Below are 26,089 nucleotides of genomic sequence, written 5' to 3'. Positions count from 1 at the left end.
TTAACAAAACATTTTAAGTTTGGACTCATCACTCACCTGCTGCCACTGATTTTCAGTTCAGTTCATGTGTAATTTAGCATACTTTAGCCTTTTTCCCCTGGCAGCCTGCATTCCATTTAGACCATTTCTAATGAGGCTTTGGTGAACAGAAGATTAACTGAAGAGCCACATGAGTCTCTCAGCTCCTGTGTCAGGTCTTTGTTGGATTTTTCCCTGTTTTTTGAGCACATGTCTTTCAGATACTGTTCATCTGCTCTAGATAGTTTTTTAGCCGTGATTCTTATTCTTTTGCCCTCCACTTGTCCAGTTTCCCCAAAAGTTGTTAAAGGACACATTACACAGTATTCCAAGATATACCAAATGCTAATAGCTCTTTGGGAATCACATTGTCGATGCAAAAATAATATTTGGCATTTTTTGTGACAGGCTGCTAGTAACAAAGTCCCTAAAGTTACAATTAAGAATTGTTTTTATATTGAGTTTAAATGACCTGTTATGTGTAGACACATCTTTGGCTTATCAGGGTCTTATGAGTTAGTTGCCTTTTTATACTTGAATGAGTCATAGGTCAGTGAGAAGTGGTTTAAAAACAAAACAAATACTTCTTTGAAAATAGTCAGGTACCAGACTAAAAATAAGCAAAAAAGCAGGTAATGTCGAAAGAAAAAACTTGAAAAGACCTTTAGAAAGTCTGGAAGGCTATTGCTCAGGACTACTTATAAGAAAGTCAGAAGAAATGAGGACTCTTGCACAGTACCGCGCATTTCTTAGGATCATTTTAGAAAGTTTCGTTTAAATTGTCTGTGCTAAGTAGAGCTGGGTATCGTCACTGATTTCTATAATCGATTTGATTCCGATTCACAAGGTCCCGATTTGATTAGAACTGAATCGAATTGGGGAAATTTTGCCTCAGACAGTCAGAAATATTATAATTCTGATCATTTATCAGGTGTAAGCATCACAGCAGGCGCCTTTGTGCCAAAGTAACTAAGGATAAAGCACAGAAACACATGAAGGAGATTTTCCTGGCCTGGCTTTTTGTAGCAGATAACTGCCTTAAAAATATTCTGCAGTAGATCAAAAACTGAAGTCAAGCAGAGCAAAGTTACAGAGGTTTTATTAGAGACACAGCTAAGCATTTTGCAGTTTGGTATAGTTTTAAAAAGTTTACATTTCTTCGGTTTTGAACAGCAGAAATTGGGCTTTCTTGTCTCAGGTCATTTTTTAATTAAAAAAAACAGCGGCTGACAGCGCTGTACACAACAATAGACTGGTGCGTAATAAGACAAGACAGAAAACTGATATTTGAGATTGGAAAATGTTCTTGAAGTGCACTGAGAGGAGAGAGAGAGAGAGAGAGAGATAGAGGGCTGTGGAGGAAGTGTGGTTTTTATCATGGTGGAAGCAAAACAGCAAAGGTAAGAGGGAATTAATGACGATATTTATCAAATGTGAAGCGTAGTTTTGATCTTCTTTTCAGTCAATTTTGGTCAGATAGTGACAAAACCTGCTGCATCAGAATCTGTGAGGTGTCGGCTTTCAACATCTTACAGATTCTGTTGCATTGGGTCCACGCTTTGTGTTTACGTCTTTGTGTTGAATCCGTTTATCTGCTCTCGTTTGCTGTTTTAGCTGTTTGGTGGTTGTTGAAACGAAAGCTTTAACCTGAGATTCTGGCAAATACATTTATATTTAAAAAGTGATTCAGGATTTAATGAATCGATATCCAGTGTTGGTCAAGTTACTTGAAAAAAGTAATCAGTAACTAATTACTGATTACTTCCCCCAAAAAGTAATCCCGTTACTTTACTGATTACTTATTTTCAAAAGTAATTAATTACTTAGTTACTTAGTTACTTAGTTACTTTTTAAAAACACGATTTACAACCTGAAGAGGTGAGAAAGCGATAGATCTTTCAGCCCAATTCTACTTTTTCTACATAATCCATCATACAAAATGTAATCAAATGGAAAAGTCTCTTTATATAAACTTGTTTTATCAGTTTTAATCTTTTAACTTTATGCATCAATCAAAAATTTTATTATATGCAACATTCTGACTTGAATAAATTAGTTTAACATTTAAACCTATTTTCTACACATTCCAGCACATAAAATAAAATATTTTTTGTGTTTACACTCACTCTTTCAAACAGATGCAAGTAAAACACAGCAGAAAATAAATAAAGTCAAAGACTCAGCGGTCCTGTTGCTCTATTTTCACCTGCAAAGCAGGACTGCGGTAGGCGGAGGTTTACCCTGGTGCAGGTGTGCCGCAGCGGTCAGTGGAAGAATCCGCGAGTTTCTCTGTGAATTTCCCATTACGTCGTTGCGCACTCAGTGCTTGCTCGGAAGTTTAGGGGTTTTTTTCGCTGCAAAAAGAAGTTTTCTTCCCACGCACAACGGACACTAATGTTTTTGTCACTTTTTATGGAATCAAACTCAAAGTAAGGTCAGTACTTCCACGCTTTAAACGCTGCACGCTCATACTCTCTCCCACAATCGATATGTGATCCATTGTTGATCTGCACACAGCTGTTGTCACTAACGGTGCACTCGCTTACGTCACTGTCATGAGACATTCTCGCAAAAAATCACGGTTTTAGTAACGCAGTAACGCAGCGTTCCTACGGGAAAGTAACGGTAATCTAATTACCGTTTTTGCAATAGTAATCCCTTACTTTACTCATTACTTGAAAAAGTAATCAGATTACAGTAACGCGTTACAAGTAATGCGTTACTGCCCATCTCTTTTCTTTTTTTCTTTTTGTGTCCCGTTTGGATCTTTAGCCATCAGAATTGTTGTCTTAAGGCAAAGAAAGATGCCAAGCGGATTTATTTTACTAAGTGGATCATCATGGCCTTGCCATATTGGTCCATTTGATTGACCTTTATTATAATTATGAATTTATTTTATTTTCAGTTCCTACAAACGGGACAGACATGACTGGGGGATAGGACAGGGAGAAAGAATGAAAGAAAGAGAGGGAGAGAAAGAAAACCAAAGGGGAGAAGAGACGGTGAGAAGGGGGGGAAGAAAGAAAAAAACAAAACAAACAAACAACAACAACAAAAAAAAAAAACACCTGGGTCACCTGTATGGAGAAAAAAAACAGAAGAGAAAGCAAACAACAAAGAGCAACATAATAAAAAAAACGGCACCATCACAATAAACTAGCTAGCAGTAAATATCAGTAGATACTAAGTAATAAACGATATTGTGCAGCACGCAAGATAGACAGCGCACAATGTGCTTTGAGGCAGCAGCCAAGAAAGCTGTAGTCCGCGTCTGTGAATACCCGTGTGTACACCTGTGTGCATACCTGTGTGGATCAGCATGCTTGCATTCCAAAGGTTTCTCCATGTAACGATCTGCTAGGGAGTGTGGGGAGCCACAGCCCCGTCCTCCAGGGTATGAAGCAGGTATGGAGGAGATCAAAACTCCAGACATCCAGAGGCCCCCAGAACACAAGAGACCAAGGAAGACCAACAGAGGGGCAGCCGCGCCACTGTCCCAGTAAGAGCTGAGGAGAGCCCCAGATGAGGGCTCACTCAGCAGCCGCGGAGCAGAAGCCAGGGGGAGTTGCAGTGACGCGCCCGTGAGCTCCGCCGGCCGCCAGCTGTGCCTGAGTGACCGAGCCCCAGGCCGAGAGGCCGGGGGCACCCCACCTCCGAAGTGGCCCGAGCGAGCCCCAGGTTCCAGGCCCCGATAAGCGGCCGCCAAGGAGTGAGCCGGTGTGTACCCGGACGCCCACCCCCAGACACAAAGAACCACCAATGCACCGACACCTGAGGCAGTCTGCCACTGGCAGGGGAAGTGGTGGTGGGTGGAGATAGGCCTCCAAACCTTGGAGGGCCTGAGATGTCCCAGAGAGGTGGCGTCTGATACCCAACCTGACATATAGACACAGACATACAGGCACACACAGATACAAACATCCATTCCCCCCCTCATGCTCTCATATGCACTTACTCCACACTCAACCAACGTGGAGACAGACATAAAGAGACGCTGTACACACGATCACACTCCCCAAGCGTACTCTACGAACCGGGTCTAGGTACCCTTGCCCCTGGAGGGGGGAACTGCACCCAGACCCAGGTGGTGTTACCCTTTTCCCTGCGGTGGGGAGAGGCAGACCGCCCCGACTCCGCAGCAGCAGGGAGGCCCCACACTCCAGACCGCAGTCGGACGGCCAACTCCTCCTAGCCCCCCCGCTCCAGCAGGCCGCAGAGAACGGGGGTGAGAGAAGACTCCAAACCTTACTGCCCATCTCTGTCGAAATCGCGTTATTCAAGCTAAAATTGATTTTAATCGGAAAATCAATAATTGAAACCCAGCCTTAGTGCTAAGGTATCAAATAAATTGTAGTGATTTACAGAGGTTCTTACCTTCCTTACTTTCGTGAGGTTTAATGTTGGAAGCCACATCACATCCGTGCCATGGTGTGGTCCATATGTCTTAGTCTGTATATTTTAACTCATTATTCTATATTTGTATTTTTGGAGAAAACATGAAAACTGGTGACACTGGTAGGGTCTTGGAGCTCACTACCTGCTTTGCTGGCCTTGCCATATGGTCCTGGCGAACAAGCCGGCACCTGGGGACAGTGCAGCCGTATGGTGGCAGGAAATGCACAACAGAGGAGGAATGCAAACCTCCTTTCTGCAGACCTAACATGACTACATTCACCATGACAGAGACAAATGAATGAGAAAATGAGAAATGAAGGGGTCAAAAATGCCCTTCAAATGGGATTAAAAGCTGCCCATCAGCTCAATTCGTATTTATTGGAACTGATTTCTTTTTATACATCTCTCTGCGTCTGTCCTTTCTTTCTTGCATTTCATGTCTTATTAAACATTTCAACAAAAGAGCTTTGATAAACCTGTTTTCCTCTATAGTGCCACATGTTTCTCATTGAATTCAGCCCTCGCCACGATATCATCAATGACACTGCAACTCAGGTCTGTTGTCGTTTGACATTTTAAAGGCATTTCTGTTCCTGCCTCTGTTCCGCACTTGAAAAGAATGATTGTGGAGCATTCAGAGGATTGATGAGAGACTAAAAGCCCGAGCACAATCCTGCCCGAGGAATCTGTTAGCAGCAGTGAATGGTTGGGTGAGTAGGTGGGGGGGGGTCTCTCCTGTATTTTGTGTGACCTTTTCAGAACGGCTCGGAGGATTTCGGTGCCATCTGTGCCCTCCGGGTACCACTAATCCCATTGCTGCTATACTCAGCAGTAATGGGTACCTTAAACCTTTGCAACATGCTCCTGATCTTAGTCACACACACTCATGGGAACACACTCATTTCTTTGTTGCAGTTTTCACTGAAATATATCCCATACATCAACCTTGGTATTTTTTTACGTCTTCTTGCATTTGTGCCTTTTTAGCTCTAGTGTGAGTAATGGCTCATTCTTACCCTTTGCCTTTCTATAGACTCTGTAGTTCAGCAAAGTTTTTCCATGAAGGGATTCGCCACGGACGATGAACATAGTGAAGAACACTGAAAACCAAACCTCATCTACAAAAAGTGAATTACGGCTGTAATAATAAATGAGTCACCTGAGGGGCATTAAATACTTTTTCTCTTCTTCTTGACATGAACTCGAATGTATAAATTGTTTCTTTTGTTGCTGCCATTTCAGTTTCTCTCCATCTCAAAGTGCTTTTTTAGCCAGCACATACTGCTCTTCATTGTTCTTTATTCTTTCTTTACTCCATAAGCTGAACTTTGAAGCGCTCCCTCCTTCCTAAATGAAAGTGCACTGCCTGGGTATGTTGACTCACTCGTGCTGTCACATTCGTGTCAGCCATGCCTGGGTTCTGAGAGAAGAAGGGATCTTTTGAGACAGAATACTCTAGTCCCTGCTGAGAGGAAGTCTATTTTAGCTTTGGCTCCATTACAAAAAACAGAACATGGTGCATAAAAGAATTCCAATCCCTTGTTGGACAAAGGAGCCACATGTCTAGTGATTTATGAATTAATTCTCATGTGTGAAGCGATACCTCGTAAGCACACTAATGCACACACCTCACCACTGCCATCAGAGTCAGCATTATTCTTCATATTGGTGATCTAGCCTTGGCATTCTCTGTCTGTGGCAACTTAATTTCCACTCTTGTCATGAGACCTCGCAACGTGTCACAGGGGTTTAAGCAATTTGTTTTGTTTGACACTTGCTTCAGCAGCTTAGTTTCCTGTCGAGGGTGCTGCAGCTGCTGGAGGTTTTCTGCTCTCTTTTTGTGGCTGCTGTTCACCTCATTTTCCTACCGCTCTGCATTCCCTCGTGTGAAAAACCCCAACTCTTATGCCCCGACTCTGTTTTCATCTTCTTTTTCTGAGTGAGATGCAGTGGATGATCAAAGTCTTTCTTCCATGTAGTGGTAAAAAAAAGCAAAGAAGGAGGCTTGAGGATGTGGCACAAATGTCTCTTAGGGGTATTTGTTGTGGACTTTTACAACAGTTCTTCGTTTTACCCCCCATACTGGTATACTGGTAATTAATTTTACTGTGAAACCCTTAAAACTAATGCATGCTTAAAATTTAATCAGCCATCAAGAGACCACTTCAAGAGAAACACTTAAGCATAAATTGTGATATTAAACCCCAGGGAAGTATTTGTCCCTCTGCTGGATAATTCCTTTATAATTTGAAATCATTTTCTGAGGAAGGAGGTAATGACAAAAAGATTCATATTTGTGCTGCAAATCAAAGCAACCACAGCGGGATGAAAGAAATAGCAGAATGACAGTCCAGCAGTGAGCGGAGACCAAAGCCAAACTGCTGGATTTGTGCAGCGTCGCTGCATGCATCGCTTGTGATTTATTATTGTGAAGCTTTCATGCGGGACACTTTTTTGGTGTTTTTTATTAAACGGGCTGAAGTGTGTAGTACTTCCCTGAGGAATGATTCATCACTGGGTTGCAACCAAAGCTCGCCTTCCTAATGTATGACCCATTGGCGCAGCCGGAAGAATTTGTCTACCCAATGTCCCCTTGGTTTCTGCGGTTCATTCATCTTTACATTGATTTTAATAGTTGGGGAAATTGGGGTGGGGGTAAAACTTTGAAGGATGGATGGTGTGCGAGCATAAAAGTCAGATTTTATTTATATTTTTTTTTATAGCTTACAAGGGAAACACTTTTATAACATGGAACTGATGGACTGTGGGAGATTGCCTTTGGGGGTAGTCAAGGCAAAAGTCAGACTAGCGTTTAGTCATGCCTTTTTCTCAGGCAGAGTTAGTGCACATTTTTCGGATGCTGGAAACAACAGAGCGTGTGCAAATAAAGATCTTAAGACAATCCCCCTCCTCCGCATTGGCTGTGTGTCTCTGATCCATCAGATCAGTAGCAGAGTAAGGACGTGGTGACCTTCAGGTTTGGGGGGATGGGGTGTTTTTCTCTGTAGTAAGTTACCCAGCGGGCTGAACTCAACCTCTCCTCCATCAAGAATTCCCATGTTCCCATAGACCAGCGATTGTGTCTTAATGAATTCTCTGAATGCTAATCAGGCAGTCCAAGTCCAGGGGGTGGGGCAGGGCTTGACACAGACAACGTCCTGTATAAATATGCAGAGGAAATTTTTCTCCCCCCGTCATCACATTCCTTCTCACTTAGAAAACGAAAAATGAAAGTGAGGCTGTTCCATTTCAGTTCTATTTTATGGTTCATCCTATTTCCTAGCTTGCTTTTGTTCTACCTCTTCTGTCAGTTAATAATACACTTGTTTGTCCGATTACAGAGTTGTGACAATTCTGTTTTGATTTAGCTCATGTCCTGCGGATATCCTGTAATTGTTTTGTTCTCGCCGACTTTAGATTACTCCAATTCAGTGTGTGTAAAATATTTTGCTGCTGAGACCCTGTTTATATAAATCTTTCAGCACCACTGGCCAGAGGTTATATCCTCGACCATTAATCAACACTCAACAGACTCTTAATCTTTTGTCCGGGTCCTGTTAACCCCATGGACAAACTCTTTATGGCTCAATCAATCAGAGTGACTAGCTCTGAAATGTCCTGTGGTACATTCTCAACAGCCCTTAGCAGCCTATTCAGTCACAGTCAAGCTGCCATAACAGGGTTACAGTAATAAACATTCAAGACAAAAAAAAGAAAATGATGACTGTGCACATGCAGTAACCTATGATCTAGGACAAATCAGTCATAATTTGTGAGTAGGAACAAGCCCCTCTTTGATCCAAAGACACTCAGACTGAATCAATCAGGGGATGTTTTGTGACCCGAGTTCTATTGACAGTGAGCCTTTGTGGATGCATGACATTATGGAGGCGAGAGCCTCATCGCTGAGAGCTTTATAATGACGCAAAGTTAATTTTGCTGTGAAATTTCATAGTTTTATTCCACAAAGCAGCTCTCTAATACATCATCAGTGTAGCGGACCCGAGTTTTATCTTCCAATTTAAGCTTCTGAAGACACTGGTTCATGTTCATGAATACAGATGGATCTTAAAAAATGGAATTTTATAACTCTGTTTGTACAGAACTAATACACCATGGGTTGGAAAGTAACTTAATATAATATATATATAATTCAGAAAGATTGCTGATAATTGTATTCACAATTTGAGATATTGGTGTAATTTAACGCTTTCCAACTGTAATTTAACACTGTGAGTAGCAATCTGTCCTGTACTTCTATTACTTCTGGATGCCATGTCATTGTGCTTCACTTCTATTGTGGAACATTTGTGGAACTGAAACTTTAATCTTACTAAATGTATTTAGTAATTTAGTTCAATTTAATGTATATGTGAAGTGGCAGCTGACTGAATTTTTGCATTTCATTCCTTCAGTTGAGTCCAAGTTTGTTCACTTTGGTCAAAATTGATTTTTTTTTTTATGCAGCCACAGGCTTTTTTGTTTGTTTTAACTACAATCTTAGACTTTACTATTAAATTTCAAGGTGTTGTGAAACCATTTAAGTGAGTTAGAAATAACGAATTTTGAGAAATTGAAGTCTAGCTTTGCTTTGCATTGTCTTCCTAATGTTGTTTCTTTAAGAGAAACTGAGAGGTCTGTCTGCCAAGTTATACGATACCCAGGCATACACTGCTGTTAGTCCAGAGTTAATTAAGCAGAAGGCAGTGGGATAGTGGAAAATTAAAAACACCATGAGTAGTGGAGCAAACCAACCATGCTTAAAGACCATTGTTCCCACATCTTACTGCGCATATATATATATATATATATATATATATATATATATATATATATATATATATATATATATATATATATATATATATTTCCTCAGTGAAAGGCAGTATTGGAAAGTCCCAGGGAACTATTGATTTTCATTCGTCCTTGTGGCCTTGCTATAATGTGTGGATTCATATGATCCACTGCTCTTATGGCATGAATGCCTGCTGCAGATTGAAGCCATATGGTTGTGGGAGGCACAAGTGTAATAGAGGTGTTAGGTCTTTATTGTCTGGGGCATAGTAAAAACAAACTTGACCAGTATACCACCTTTTCATTTTCCTTTAAAAATATGATAAATAACCTATCCATTTATCATCCTGCGTTAGAGTGTGGCTTTTCGCTTTTTCCTAAATGTATGCGGCACTAAGCAAAGCAATGCCATTTCACATATTTGTGGTTGTTGTCTGTATTTTCTATAATTACCCATATAAAGTGCTTCATTTTCAGTCCACCCGCTATCGCCCAACCCTTTGGGTTTTAATTTGTCGGAGTTCATTCTCATCCAGACGCTTTTATTTCTTTACCTTAAATGTTTTTGATTTATTCTGCCTAAGGGCTTAACTGACAAATTAGAAACTGTTTATCAAGATGAACATGGAATTTAAGTGCATGTCAAAACAGGAATTAAGTCATCACATTTAGCTAGTAGTCTAATGAAGAAGGAAAAAAATAATCACTAGTTTTGGAAACGACTTCAGGGGCTCTGTATATTTCATCATGCTTTACCGCATCTGAGATTTTAAGACCAAAGTGACTCAAACAAGTTTCTCTGTGATGTCGCTTTTCCAACCGCTCAGTGTCGAGAAACTGGACTTTTTTCAGATGATATTATATCATTTGTGAGTCTAACAGCACTGCCCAAAATACAAGAGTTCACAAGGAAGCTATAATTTCATCAGCACAGTCTCCTACAATGTAAGAGCATTAGCTTCATTTTACCTCAGTACTTACTGCACTGTCATGGATGGCATAGCAATATAAAGTATTGTAATGGTAAAACTTCACCTGAAATAGAACCAGTAGCCTTTTCTTGACATCTGTTTGGTTTCAATCTGTAAAGTCACTGTGGCAGAAAGCTTTTCATCCTTGAGTGGACAGGATAAACCAGATATTATAAGATTATAGGATCACAATACCAATTCAGTATCATACAAAATGTCATGAGCACACATGATTATATGAGCACATATAATCTGATCTCTGGCTCTCCATTTGCCCTTTTGTATTGCTCACAGACTACTTGACATGTTGCATAATGTGCTCTCATTTCTGCTATTCTCTTCCTCAAGGGCTCTTAAATGTCAACAGTACAGCAGAACATGAAAGAGGAGCCACTCGAGCTTTATCATATAACCATTCACCATTAATGCATAAGAAGTTATTTCTTTTAAAAGTAATTTCCACATGTGATCTGAATTGGATAAGCAGAAGAGAATGGATGGGTGGTTGTAAATAAGTAAGACACTAAAAAAAAAAGTTTGACTTTTGAAGTTGTTAGTATGTGGGGATGGGAAATGCAAAACTTCCATCATCTCATAGTTAGCTTAGCTTAGCATGCGGACTGAAAATAGACATTAAGAGACAGTATGTAGTTATGAAACATTTTTTCTTTTCTCAGTATAAAGCCTTATATACCTTCAGAAATTGTTTACTACATTTTTATATATATATATGTATATGTTATCTATGTTCTGGTGATATCCATACACATGTTCAAGGCTTTAGAATTGGCCCCAGGTCCTAAGAGAGCCCGCTCTTGCTGAATGGTTTTCACATCACACCCACACAATGAAACCCTGGAAGCGAGAGTGACCTGTTAGTTTAGGGAATATTTGATTTTAGAGAGCAGAGTAAGGCTGCTTAAACTCAATCCAACTAAATCCCTGGTGGTGAGCTAGCCTGGTGTGTGTCCCAGAAGGCAGCGTGAATGTAGTGGGCCGGGATTTTAAACACAGGCTGTGGAGTACTTTGTAGCTACACTTGGCATTGGGAGTCAGTTTTTCCTTGATCCCTGAAGCGTTGCATTGTCTTTTGAAAGGAGGCTCTTTGTGTTTGCGGTATGGAGCAGCTCACATGATGAGACCCAGTACTGTCAAAGGCATTTTGATATCTGGCAGTGTCTGCATGGAGGATACTAAAACATTCATTGCATATTTGGATGCTATTAACATGAATATTACAGCGTAGATTGCAATGTCTTTCATTTGCCTCTCCCTAGAAGGCCTTGTGCTAGCATGCTTTTTGCTCATTATAAAGGGTAATTAAGAAAGGAACGCAGTGCTGTAGGTATATGCCGGCTTTCGGACACATGGCACACCATTATGCTTTTCTGTAAGGCTCTGTCAGTGGGAGGAGGGAGCTACTCGACACATCAGATATGACCCAGTTAAAACAGCTACACAGGACCCTATAAAGTAGATCCTACCCTGAGGAGGATTTTCATCGCCTTTGGCTCTGTTGTGCTCAACATACATTTTCTTCTTCATTTGACTCTTGATGGAAAAGCTATGACTTACAGAGATTCCAGGCTGCCATGCAGATCATTTCTTCAACACTTTGCCATAGATGCATGTTATTTAGCACATTCTTCGTCTTTCTTTTAATTACTGAAAATTGATTTGAAAGAGGGCTGAAAAACTGTTGCCCAGAATAGCCTGAGAGTTGTCTTTGATTCCATCTGTGTCATGTGCAAGCAAAGTAGCTTACTGTCACCACCCTGCCACCAAGCTTCATAGTGATAATAAGTCATTAAAATATTGCTAGATAGCTCAAAAGCTAATCTTTCTTTGGACTTTGTTTGGGGGGGGGGAATAAGGCAGCAAATTGATAACAGTAGAAGTCAAGTGATCCAGGAATGGTAGGGTTTCTAAGATATACAATATGAATATAATTTTCAGGATTTTACACACTAGCTTTAGCACAGAGGTGACTACATTTAAGAGAAAGGTTAAAGTATGCATTGCATTTAAGGAAAACTAAATGAGTAGCATTTGGAAAATAAAAAGGAGAAATTTCTCTTGGATGCTGCTGAAATTCTTTTCTTTCTTTCTTTTTCCATACCTCCTACTTGCACTCTCATCTTAGCCAAAAGGAGGGGGAATGATATCCAATTTGCAGTATGAGATCAGAGGAGACATTGTTACGCTTGCAGAGAGCCATGGGTTTGTCAGTGGAAAGGGTGAGACATACAGAAAATATCTACGCCCTTGTGTGAAAAGCTCATTCTCCGCACGCATCCACAGGATGTTCTCTTTTGAAAGTTACTTGCTACGTATTTAGCACAGCCCATTTTCAGCTTGTGCACATTTTCTGCACCGTGTTGTTCTCCTGGGCTAGCAGACCGAGAGAGGTTTTGATCACGCCCGATGAAGCAGAAGTTCATTTTGTTGTGTAATTGGTGTTTTTATTAATTACTGGTTGTAGTAGGAAACTGTGTGACAAATGAATGGTGTGATTAGATAAGGCCAGCTCTTGACAGAACGCCTTTAGCAAAAGCACTGAAACACATCAATAAAACACAAACTGCTCTTTCCGCCCAGGGCCAGTGATGTTGACTGATGGGTGGACCAGGAGAGAAATGAGACTGAGTTAACAGCAGAGGGGCACAGGCAAACTAGACCTGCTGTTCATCATTTCTGACTTATTTTTGGTCATCGAAACTGATTACATCAATCATTAAAGTCATTAGTCATTAAAGTTTTTGATTTACTCAAGTTTTTCCACAGCCCTAACTTATAAGTACTTTTTAACTACCACGGGTTTATCTCTGCCCTAAGTTCTGCTTGTAGAAAATATTTGTCACGCCTACTAATGACAAAATTATCCTAAAGCATAGTCCAAATTTCGTCAACTAAACTCTGTAAGATCGTCTCATATACTATATATCTCTGACAATGTAAGGAACTTACTAAATTGACTTGCTAAATCAAGATACAGTTGACAAAATGTTAATTTGATTAGCCACTAAACGGCATAAGGGTTGTTGATGGATATTTAAAACACTCTAATTCACTTTTGTTCAGCTTACTTTAAAGTCATTCCTGGAGGGCAACTGATGTTCGACAGACAAAAGGCAAATAAGCCAAACAATGAGAGAATACATGAAAAAACATGTAGGTTTGCAGGATGACATAAAAGTAAAACCACACAGACATCATATGAGCATGAAATAATAATGTGGGTGTGTGAGTGTTTCTATCAGTTTGACCTTTTTTGTGGGCCGGAAGCAAATACCAAAGAGAAGATGAGGTGGGTGCGTCATGGAGATGATGGTCACACTCTGAATGAATAGTCAGACTGTGTTTGTCACAGTGCTCTGATCTCACCGACCGGGTCAGTAATAGAGTTTCCTGTGTTTGATATTCAAATTGTGAAGCAAATCATGGAGAAACATGAAACTAAACAGAAGCTGCGGACTAGCAGAGTTTCTGTGTGTAGTCAACCATCACGCAGTAGGCAACAAATTTATTCAGTTTATTATTAGCTGTGACAGTGTGGCAGGTACTGTTTTCACCTCGTGAGTCTGTCTGTCAGTTTCATCATGGCAGAAGACGCCATCTGCCGTACTTTGGCAATACTTTGCATGTCGTTCTGGGCAGATTTTGTCAGCATAATAATGACATAATAGAAAAAAAACTGCAGTGAAGGCGGTTGCGTTGGCTCACAGCACATGTGATGCAGCGTGCACATCGACACTTGGGATGCAAAAAGTCGTTCCAAAGGCTTATTTCTTAGAATTTGTAGCTTGTTGAGTGGGTGGTTGGTTCAGTGGGTTTTTCCTTATACATAAAGACAAATAAATGCAATTACAGATCAATCTAAAACTGTAGTACTAATATTCTGCTGAAAGGATTCAATGAATTAGGTTAACTTAAATTCAACTACACTAATGCATCAACCATCTTGATGGTTCTGTTTTCTTTGTTTTCAGTATAATGGCAGGGACACAAAAGGCCTGCCAGGGTGAGAGGGTGCAGTTATAGAGTCCTTGGTGTGTCTAACAGACTGTCAGGATATGATGTAATATGATGGATGTAGGGATGTCAGAAAGGGTGTGGTTTTTAAACTTGTAATTTTAACAATAACTGTGCAAATAACAGAGGTAATTGTGTGTAGTTTAAATGAATATGAAGTTCTGCTTGGAAGTTGGCCATGGTCCAGCCCCTGGGTACCAAGTAAGGATGTTTTTTCACCTGTAGTTCGTTTACTCTGGTCTGAATTATGAGTTTGTAAAGTTGTGGCTTTTTCTAGCAAACAGGAAACACCAAGGGAATCAAAAATGTGTCGCTACAAACCATGCGAGAGCCCTCAATCCACTTATTGGCCACATGTGTCTGGAGCAGGGAGAACAAAAGTAAATATAGGAAGAAGGTGCCATGTTCGTAACTAGTGGATAACAGGGAGAATTTACTCCTGCATGTCTATGGTAATCAGCCACATCCCAGAATGCAAAGCATATGTGGCTATGTGGAAGACATGTTGCTCAAACCGTACCATGCACAGTTTGGTAGCTGGGTCAGATCAAGATCGGATCACACTGTACTTGAGTGTGATTGCTGTGTTAACATCTGCACAAATGGACTGTACCAAGGGGAAAGAAAACCAGATTTCAGTTTCCACAGACTCAACAGTACAAGTATGAAAACACCTTAAAAAGAACAGGAAAAGCATCTTTCCCACTATGTCTTTTCCAGCTGCCCTGTATGTGGCAGGATCGCAGAGGTAGCTACTTAACAAAATAACATGAATAAACTAAAAATACTTGATACTTTTTAATGGTAAATGGCCTGTATTTTATATAGCGCTTTACTAGTCCCTAAGGACATATCCAGTCATCCACCCATTCACACACACATTCACACACTGGTGATGGCAGCTACATTGTAGCCACAGCCACCCTGGGGCGCACTGACAGAGGCGAGGCTGCCGGACACTGGCGCCACCGGGCCCTCTGACCACCACCAGTAGGCAACGGGTGAAGTGTCTTGCCCAAGGACACAACGACCGAGACTGTCCAAGCCGGGGCTCGAACCGGCAACCTTCCGATTACAAGGCGAACTCCCAACTCTTGAGCCACGGAAAACCAATCAGAAGACTAACAGTCAGCTGCAGCCAAATGCCAGTCACTTGCAGCAGCAGCAAATATTTATATGCTTCACTGTGCACATCAAATATCACATACTTCACATACCCTATTTAAATCCCTCCTGTCTCTGCACCCCCCTTTTCCTCCATCTAACCATCTCACTGCTCCTTTCAAGTGAAACTCCAGATCCCTTTCTCACTCACAAAAAATTCCCCAACTTTTCCAGCAAAAATGCTCACACAGGAGTAAGCCCTGCTAGAACGACTAAGCCAGTCCAACTTGAATGACAGAGCCAATCAAAATAAGATTTTTTTTAAAAAGCAGGCAGGGAAACGTTACATGTTATTGTTTGTCTTGTTTTTTAAATGAAAGAGAATTCATGCCTCGACATGCAGGGACGGGTCTGTGAACAGATTAGTCACACTGGCCTCTTTAGGCTGATATGACACTGTGAACCCCTGGTGCTTTTCATTATAGCTCTGGAAGATAAACACGGAGAGAATGACAATGTGGCTAGAGTCACGTTTCATGCATTTCCTGGAGTAATGAAGCAGTTTATTGATCGTGTAGTTTTTATCCATCTTTGGCATGTTTCTGGTAAGTAAAAGTCTTAACACATATGCTGAGCAAAGGGTATATTAATAGAAGAACAAGACTGTCTTCCCAGGTGTGGTTGCTCTTACATTTTCCTACTTCTTTTGGATGATCTTCCAAGCCCAAAAGGGACTGTCTTACATTAAGCCAGCTCACTCAGGCACATCCACACTCCAATTCCCTGGCCACAAAAATTCTCTCCAGCTTTAGCCTCTGCATTTTTTCCCCCTGCCCTTTTTGGCCTCTTGAATGATAACCTTGAATGGTATTGTCTCGGGGCATGAAAGAGGGTAAAGAAATTCCTTGGGTCTTGACAGAGAGCAAGAAAGCTTGACAAAAGGCATCAGCACTGCCTGAATCAGAGAATGTGGGGGGATATGAAAAGGGGGCAGTTTTTCATTCAGGTAAAAAAGCATTGACAGAGAAAAAAAGATGGGGAACAATGGCTTAGCCGTGATGGAATAAAACACTTCTCTGTATGCTTTTTAGGCAGGCAATAATTTGATTTGAAAAAAGTGCTCAACTGTGATGATGAAATCTGAGGCAAGCAGAGGCAGAAGAAAGATCACTATTTTAGAGCAGATTTTCTGGATTGTACACTGATATGTGAGGCTGATTGTATTTGGTTAAATCTATTTAACCCAACTCTTTCAAGTTCATAGAAGAGCCTTTCAGACAAGCTATTAGCCCTGACATAGTCATTCCGATAATGACCACACGGAGATCAATTGAAACTCGATCATGAATAAGTTGCCTGGCCTCATATATTCTGCACTGCACTCACTATCCAGCCCTTTCCTCCTCTTCTTCGCCTCATCCACCCCTGAAGCTTATAAAGCATCAGCTGGCTGCCAAAGCAACTGAAACAAAACTTCAAAAATGGGGGGGGGCACGCTCTACAAACAGTGGTTGCTGGCGAAATGCAGTAAGGCAAACAAACATACCTCCCAGATAGAGACACACTTGAACCTCTCCTGATCTCCCGGAAAGCTAAGGGGAATCTTTAAATTTGACCTGAGGTCATGATTGATGTTACTAAAGAAAGCTAGCTCTTTGGATCCTTAATCACCTCTGTGGAAAGCACACACGGGGTCTGTGGATGATGGTGCTGGCAGATTTCTAAAGATTATGAGTTCCTGCCTTGCCTCTGCAACAGCATTCTGGTGAATTCCACTAACTACCCTATCATGACAGCTTAGAGGAGTGCTGAAATAGTAAAAAAAAAAAAAAAAAAAGCTCACTAAGTAACAAATTTGGCTTTTCAGTACAGTTCATTTGACTTCAGTTGCACTGGAGCAGTAGATAAAACTGAATCTTAAAAAAGCATGCATGCAGATCAGTGCAAAACTTTTCAATGGGCTCAAGCAATGACTAGTGGACTTAGTAGTTCAGCCGGGCACAGTTGCCATGACAATTTGATATCATTATGTTCAAAGTGTGGCTGTTAGGGAAAGGCATTTCATGTCATTGTCATTCACATAGATTACTGATTGGCAGCGCTAACTCGAAATTTCAAGTGACTTTTCTCAAAATTTTGAGTTAATAAGTCGAAATTTCAAGTTATGGGTACTTTTTTCTTTTTAGTGGCGGAAACGGGCTTCCATAGTTATGCTTATAATCACACCTCCGACTTTGACCTATGGGTGGCACTCAAGAGAGCGTTAAATGTTAAAAGAAGAAAGAAGACACCAATGCAGGAATACTAGGGCTTATCCAACAGCTCTGCTGCTTGGACCCCTATTACAGTAATACCAGCTGAACACAGTATAAAAATCAAGTGGACTAGTTTGAGAAAGTATCTATAGAGACAGTAAAGAAACACAAAGACCATCAACATATATTCTACATAATGTGGTAGAATATTCATCAATAGAGATAAATGCTGTACAACCATCAGGCATAGCATATATGGACCATTATAGTTTAATCATAACATTACACTAAAAACCCTCGCAGTGGTTACAATGTTCATAAGGAGTGCATGCACAAAAGCTCTCTCTGACATAACCTCCTGTCACCATCACCCCATCTGTGAAGAGAAATCTGCTCCACATGCTGAAAGCTACAGGAGGAAATCAGAGAGGTTATTAAAGTGACAGGCTACAGAATAGTTCGTATCTGTAATGGAACTTTTATGTTCACTAATTCTTTGCTTTAGAGGCAGATTTGATCGCACAGACATTTCAGCGGGTCAGTTTATTTTGGGGGGGTATTAGGTGTGATAACTCCTCTGCCTGCCTCTGTGTGTCGATGCAAGCTGTTGTTGTATATTTCTCATATTTGTCATCCTTTCTGTCAGTCTCAGAGTGTCATCTAGCTGCAGCAAAGGCTCTGTGACAGACTTGTGGTTTATTCCACTAACTATTCTCATGACAGCTTATAGCGGAGTCCTGCAACGATTTCATCATGAGACCATCTGCTGTTCATGTTGTCTGAAAGAGACGATTTCCTTTCTGTGCTTTGGGAAAAGCTCTGAAATACCTCAAAGACCTCAATGAAACGAAACGACTCGTAATTCAAGACTTTTAAATTCTTTCAGAGAATCTGTTTTGCAGCAAAGAGAATGTGAAGTTCCATGCAGTAAAATGCTGTTTATGGTTAATTAGCTTTAGTGCTTGTGACCGTCGTGTGTCTGTAACTTGAGTAGGTTTCACACCAGGACTCAGGACATTCGATTTAGGTCACAAAATGTGAGAACATCTTGAAACATTCAAGAACAGTCGCAATAAAGGAAATCTTCAATCTCACTTGGAAAGGCACAAAAGGTCGAGAAGCATATCTATAGCTGACAACCACACGCTAACTGACACAAATCCCCAACTGTGTGTTTGTGCAGATCGGGGTGTAGCAGTGTTAGCTTAGGACGGGATAATAAGAAGGATGAGAAGTATCTGACTATAACAGCGTGCATGCAGAAGGAGAGCCTGAGGTAGCTGCCTCTCACAACAGCACACTTCTTTCTAACAGCTTGGCTCATGAACATTATGTGAAAGAATGTTTTTGGGGTTTTTTCTTTCTCAGTAATCTTTTTCCTACATCCCAGTCAACAGCCCCCCTACCTCTGGTTTTCAATAACCAGTGTGGAGTGTGGAGGATGGGATTTGATGGAATTAGCCATCGTGAGGAAAAAAAATGAAGAAATCAAATAAATAAAAGCCAAAAGAGAAACGTGGGACCTCATATTTACACCTTAGCAGTGTGCCCATATTTTTTGTTCATCTGCTCCCACGGTAACTGTCTTAATAGTGTTACGGTAACATGTGAGCGCTCACATTGATTTCACCCACTGCAGCGTTGCAGACTCTGGGAGTTTACTTCCAAAAAACAACAGCCAACAGTGACATTTCACATGGAAACCTTTGATTTTAGGCGCTTACACAATGAACCTCAGCTCCAGTCTTTGTTGTGGCAATAATTCCCCTCCCGCCCGTAGTCTTGGAGCAATTTCCAGCATTCACTGTCATCATCATAATCTGACCTGATGTGGAAACTATGCAATGAAGTCTTTCTTTTCCCATTCTACTCTGTTTGGTGCCTGCTGCAGAACTGAGCAACTTTATGGTTTTGATCGTTTTAGCAAACGTGTTAACCAAAGTATGATTGAGAATTGCCATCAAGTTTGATTTTTCAAATGGAAATATTATACCTCACTGGATAGAATAATAACATCTCTGGGAAATAAAGTCGTTTTTTTTTTTTGCTCTTTTTTTCTTTTTTTTACCTCCTCTCATTTTGCTGCAAGGAAATTCAGTTTGATTACATGCTGCTCTATCTCTGCATTACACAACACTTGAAAGAGAATTTTAAATTATGTTAAATATTAATCATGAATACATTATCATGCTGGCATGCTTTACAGTCTTTGCTATTACAAATTTGAATCAAAACATACCGAGTAACATTATGTAACCGAGAAAATTTAATGGCTGCGTGAATGCACCCTTCCTCCTAAATACATTTTTGCACCTTTTAAAATAGTGGGTTTTTAGACTCATCAGGTATCCATAGTGGTTGCTTGAATAGGGATTTACATCAAATGCTCCTGTTTCGCTTTTGCTGCAGTGCACGGGCTAAAGGTAGTATTTTTAGGTCTGAAGGAGGAGTTCGTCTGAAGTTTTCTTAAGGGTTTGAGGGAGAAACAGCTCAGTTGTTATGTATTAAAATCCCTGGATCCCCTCTGATCCTGAGCTGTAATGACACAGACATGGTCAGAGCCTTTTGCTATCCCCTCATTCTCATCAACATGCCAGAGTTTCACCCAATTGATTTGAGACAGCCCGTTTTCGTTTGTCCTTTTGGCTGTGACCAGGGACAACACAGATGTCTCTTTCACTCTACCTACTCCTCCTCAGATGTTAGCCAGTTTGTCTAGCCCATCCTCATTAACATGTGGACTAATTCCTGCTTGTTATCTGGCCTAGATGTAATAAGGCAGACCTGGATGGCAGGGGTAATCAGGTTGGAAGGCAGCGCTTTCTTCCCGTCTCTCCCTCTGCTGCCATCATCACATCCCATAACTGATAGCAGAGCAGACACATCTGAGGGGATTAAGCTAATGTGATGGCAGAGCCACCTACCAGGGGCCCCCACAGGGTAATTTTAAGAGACAGGCCTTGACATCCAGGGAATAACTTGTCAAGACCTGGCTGCAGGCAAATATTGAGGATATTAATCCTTAATGTAATGGCCTTGACTAGATTTTGCTCTTGTCTCTGTGCGCAGCTTTAGGCATAATCATAAGTCTCTTTAATCACTGACATAAAGAAGTCCCTCAAGGATTTTCCAGAGTTTTACAGTAATTATTGTGTACCAAAAATGCTTGTTTTTTTCACTGTTGCCTCAGTGAGAAATTGCCAAGTTATTTGCATATGTTCTCATTCATTTGTTTCAGTTTTATGAGCTACATGGCTGTGGTGCTTTGTTTTGTTGCTGTATAAATGTGATAGAGTAGTAAAATCACAGCCCGTGTCATGTACCAAAGGATTGCGAGGCTTAGTTCAGAGGTAGAACTGATGGACGCGGTGAGTGCTGCCTCTCTGGTGATATGTGCTAAAACATAATAGGAAGAACAAGAATGAGAAGCTGCGGATAAGGAGAAGGAAGAACCACAGAGGTGAGGTCACACGTATGCCTGTAGAGCAACAGCTCATTGTCTCTTTTTGATCATTTTAATTAAATCATTGACCAAATAATGAGGAAGAATCCGCACAAAACCTGAGGTTAAAATTAATTAAACCTTGCTTGATATCTGGATGGAACAAATAAGAAAACACATGGCGCTTTGCATTTTTATTCACAGCGCTTAAAAGATTCTTAAATTATAAAAAAAAAACCCGGAGAGGCGAGGTTTCCTAAAAACAATGCTGGCCTTCGTCAAGGAGCTGAGCGAGCACCTTGATGATGAGTTTGTCCTTGCTGCAGGTTTTATCTCGTAAACGGTGTCTTTGCAGCCTGCTGCTACGTTTTGTGATATTTTTGAACCCCCGGTGATCGGTCTTTAGTGCTATTCCCTCGTCACATGACCCGACTGTCCTGCTCTTCATCTCGTTCTCAGGTCTGCTCATAGGATCGGGCTGCGCACTCTATCCACTGGGATGGGACAGCGAGGAAGTACAGCAAACCTGCAACAACAGCTCAAGCCAGTTTCAACTAGGTAAGATGTCTGCAAGGGAGATCCATCACACACAGAGGCTTTAATTACACACAGATGGTTCATAAATTTGTGCCGTGCTCGCTGGATCTTTTATTCCCAAAAACAGACGAATCGCAGAAAACGTGAAACAGACGACCGATGTTTGTCTTTATGTGTTGACATGCTGCCTTTTGTCTCTCTCTGGTAGTCAAAAAAGATGTGATTTCTTGTTGTTTTGATTAATGCATTTGGAAAAAATTAACAGCAGAAGATCCAGTAGCTGTCCATTTCCAAAATGTTTTATAGCTTTAAATGTGTGCCGAGAATAAGCAATACTTTGATTTGTGCTCTGCATGCAGCTGGTATTATCAGGACTATCTCACAGACAGTAATATGCTACTTTATCAGACACTAGGGAGGTGGAAAAGCTTTTCATACTGCGGCTGCTCCTTTATTTGATACTAATCAAAGAGTGTTTGGTTTTTCACTGGATGTAAAATATTTTATTGGGAACTTGGATTAATATTATTAACACTCAACACAAGAATACATGGAGATTTTTTTTAATGTCACTGGATTAAAATTAAAAGGCTCATCCTCTCTGAGGATCCCTGGAAGCATCCCAGCCCATTTTGATATTCGTCACCCACATGCTTGGATCTTGACTTGATCTGAATGCTTAGTGGGGTTCACTAAAAACACTGAGTGTGGACCATGAATACTCAAAATCAACCTCGAGAAAATTCAGCTCTTATATTTTTGTCCAGAATCAAAGCGTGCCGTAGGGAAAAGAGCACCAGAGAACCACTAGTCTAGGGATGGGAAACCTATAAAAACAGATTTTTGAATTAAAAGAATCTGTATGGAGCTGCACAAAACATTTGACCTGCATAATAAAGGGGACACAGATTATCATTATCACTATAGATATTGGTAATTAAAGCCTACTCCCATGTGAATATTCTTCAGTTTATGAGATTTTTTCTATCCTCTTCACTACAATCATTCTACTTTTTACATTTCATTACAGGTTTAAAGGAAAGAAGAAAAATGTGTATCTTTACTAAATCTTATTACCAATAAATCAAAACAAATAGTGGAGGGAAGAAATACTTATTAGCATTTATAGGCCTGCTAGCTCTAAAGCTTCTACCTGGGTTCACACAAATTAAAAGTGATCAAGTTTGACTATAAATGAAAAAAGTCAGTGGAAAACAGATCCGTTTAAATTTCATTTTGATTAACGTGCAGTTTGGTTTGCTTTCAGATGTCTTTCTTCCTTCAGCGACATACAGTAATCAATCTTCAAGATAGACTTTTTGGGGGAAATTTCTGCTAATGCTAATTTCTTAGTCGTGAAAGCAAACAAATCTGCCCATGCACTACTTTTTCTTTGCTTTTTTAGGTGGGATTTAAAATAACTAAGGGGACTGGATTATCTATGCTGCATGCTACCGTTCAGCATACAGGTCAAAGAAGGTGCCGGGCAACAGACGTATGATGCACATTTCAGTGGATGCAAACATTAAAATGTAATTCAGCACACAGGCTACATGTGGTTTTTTTTTTTCTTTTTGCAACTGCAGAATATGAAGAAGCACTCACACAGATTATAAATAAATAATAAAATGTAAAAAAAAAAAATAACCACTGTTTATTTGCTTATTCATCCTAATCAATTTTCCGACTGGAAATGGGCAAAATAGCCGCAGGTTGTAGTACTTGTATCCCATTTCATGAAGATGTGCTCTGTCGCTGCTGAGATGATACTCTGAACAGATTAATGGAAAACCAAACAGCTTCACTGTCCTCTCCAACTGTTGCCACAAGAAAAAAAAATGCAAATGTTGCTAATATGAAGTTAAGAGTTGCAAGTTAATAAATGCTAAGCAGCCAGATGTATTAGGAACACCATCAGCAAACATTAACTGTGATTTTTAATCCAGTTTTCTGTCACATGAATTATGGATTCACACCGATTCTGCCATTCTAGCAGCATCTACTCTTAAACCACATAATTCAAACAGATTTCTCCCTTTTAAATTTCAAGAACACATCACCACACGCTATCAGAGGTAATTATGTTGAATTCGCAGTTTTCATTTTATTTCCTCTGTGGAGGAACAGGCACATATACGTTTGTGTTAACAAGTGCTTTTGGTTGAAAGTTTTGTTCAGAGCAACTGGCGACTCAAGGTTCGTCTCATTTATGTCAACACTATGATAAGATGGTGACGACGAATGATGCTTTCACCACATCTGAAGCAGTCCTTCATTAATTCATCTCTCATTAATTAGCCACGAAGGCTGTAGTCAGTGCTTGAAAACTCTGAATGCCTCTGCAGGAGGCATTAACTGCGTACGTGTTCATTTCCATACCTGAGTCCAAAGAAGCAAAGCATGAAGGATCCGAGTGATTCCTTTGATGGGATATGTTTTGCAAGTGGAAAATACCCTTGTCGTTAATTTGAATGAATAGATAAGCTACAGTCACATTTAAGAAGAGGGGATGTACTTTTTGTTAATGCCACAGAAAAAGGGAAATAAGTATTTTCAACACTTTCAAAAGAAACTCAACCACTGTATCCTATTTCATAATGCATATAATTACCTCTGATGATTATGCAAGGTGTGTCTAAAGGAGGCACTTAATGGTTTAGGTTTTATTTGCATTTCAGCATTTTGTTGCATCACTGTAATTTCCAGAGACTCCATTTCTGCGTTTCTCCAAGTCTCTAATTGTTCATCTCCCACATAGCAGACTGTTTGCACATGAATTGGGGCTCTGTTTTGTGCATATTTTCTCAACAGTGCTAGCTGTATTTCACAAGAAGATGGGAACATAGTAGCCTGAGCAGAGATGTTAAGTAGTTGCCACCATTCTCTGTGATTAACATTAACACGTTAATGTTAGATCTAGGGCAAGATCAAAGGCGCGGTGCGGAGTTCTCGTGATATATCTCAAACAAAATGATTGGGCGTTTCAAACTAACGTCTGAATGGTTCGGTGTGTTTTGCATAGCGTAATGCTCAATTATCATTCAAAGCATGGGTGAGCTGTTAGGTCCAATTTTACAGTGTAGTTGATCTGAGTGGAGTAAATATTCGAGTTCCCCTTCATAGCAGAAGTGATGTGAGATTTTTAGGCAGTTTTCCTAAAAAGGGCTATACATACAGAGTAAGCTGTGTCGTTCTCCATTAAAATCAAGCGACTGTCTTACTGGCTAAAGACCTATTTGCCCAGATTAATTTGAATCTGTTACAATGTTTTTCTAGAGGGTGAAAAGACCTTTTCTTTTTTCATCCTCTGCAGGTTCCTGTCAGATCGGCTGGGCGTATTACTGCACAGGGGCAGGAGCGGCGGGTGCTATGCTGCTGTGCACCTGGCTGTCCTGTTTCGCAGGGAAGAAGCAAAAGCAGTACCCTTACTGAAGAGAGCATCAGAGAGACAGGGACAGGCGGAGACCTCGGGCGGTACGACAAAAGGGAGAGGACTCTGTGCACTCACACCAGTACAGCACATCAGGCACCAAAGACATCAAGTCATTATGGTGCTCTGCACATCATGGGACACTACTCATCTGACAACTGCAGGGACTGTTTCATAATGCAGCACACACACATGGCTTTGAAAAGTGGTACTTCTCTTAAAAGCTGTTCTTAAATGAAAAATGTATGGACCAATCCTGTTTGTAAGATTGTTACATAACTATTTCTTTAATGAAAAGTGTATTCTCCCTCTCTTTTTTCTTTTGTCTTCCTCTTCTTTGGTCTTTAATGTTTATGTGATAGTGCGCCCTGTGATGAACAGAAGTAATATTGCCTCATTGTTACGTGAAGTGTTTGCGGTCTCCTCTTCATCACTCATTCTTGCCTTAAACACAAACAGAAATGCAATAATCCCTATAATGTAAAGCAATCCGACACTGGCTGCCTGCTTCCTCGATTCAGACCCCAAAAAAAATCAAAGCATAGTTTATTTAACACATTCATAAGATATACATTGTGTATGGTAACGTATTTTATCATTTTATCACGTTTTGTATTCACCCTCAAATTATTCTTTGCCATTATGTTTGTTTTGTAAATAAATGTTTATTGGAAGTCTGGTTTTTCAAGTCTTCTTTGAGTCGACGCCCCGGAGCAAAAACGAACAGTCGTGCATTCCTAAAAAGCTTTTTTCCCATGACTTCTTGATCTTGATAGTGTTCGCTACATGTGGGAGTCATTTTTTTTCTGATCGACAAAGAGGATAAGGATGGGCAGTGCTGTGAATTTAATTTTTCCACCTTATTGATGAAGTAAATTTAGTAACCTCTAGTCAGAGTATTTGCCTTTTGATCAGGCTTCTCAGCTTAAAAGCTTCAGAGTCTTCCAGACAAAGCCTGAGATGCAATCATACCCTGGGAAATTGAGGCGCTCTGCGTCCGTCGGGCCATCAGTTTAATGTCAGGGGTTATCTCGTAGCTCCTCACCCTGCCTTCACAGTGTGAATAACAATAATGGCAACCTTTTCTTAGCAATTACCACCGCTGCATGCG

General features: G+C 40.5%; 1 protein-coding gene across 1 annotated transcript in view; it reads left to right on the top strand.

Moving 5' to 3' along the window:
* LOC113035882 (LHFPL tetraspan subfamily member 6 protein) overlaps positions 1-25,652 on the top strand; it is a 47,690-nt gene extending 22,038 nt beyond the window's left edge. The window contains exons 3-4 of the mRNA XM_026191720.2: positions 21,471-21,569; positions 24,862-25,652. Coding sequence (XP_026047505.1) covers positions 21,471-21,569; positions 24,862-24,980 — 218 coding nt within the window. The 3' untranslated portion in view covers positions 24,981-25,652. The remainder of the gene's footprint in view (positions 1-21,470; positions 21,570-24,861) is intronic.
* Positions 25,653-26,089: the final 437 nt, after the last annotated feature.

Source organism: Astatotilapia calliptera, chromosome 14 (assembly GCF_964374335.1).
Source record: "Astatotilapia calliptera chromosome 14, fAstCal68.1, whole genome shotgun sequence".
NCBI lineage: Eukaryota > Metazoa > Chordata > Actinopteri > Cichliformes > Cichlidae > Astatotilapia > Astatotilapia calliptera.
This window is presented reverse-complemented; position numbering and strand designations above follow the sequence as displayed.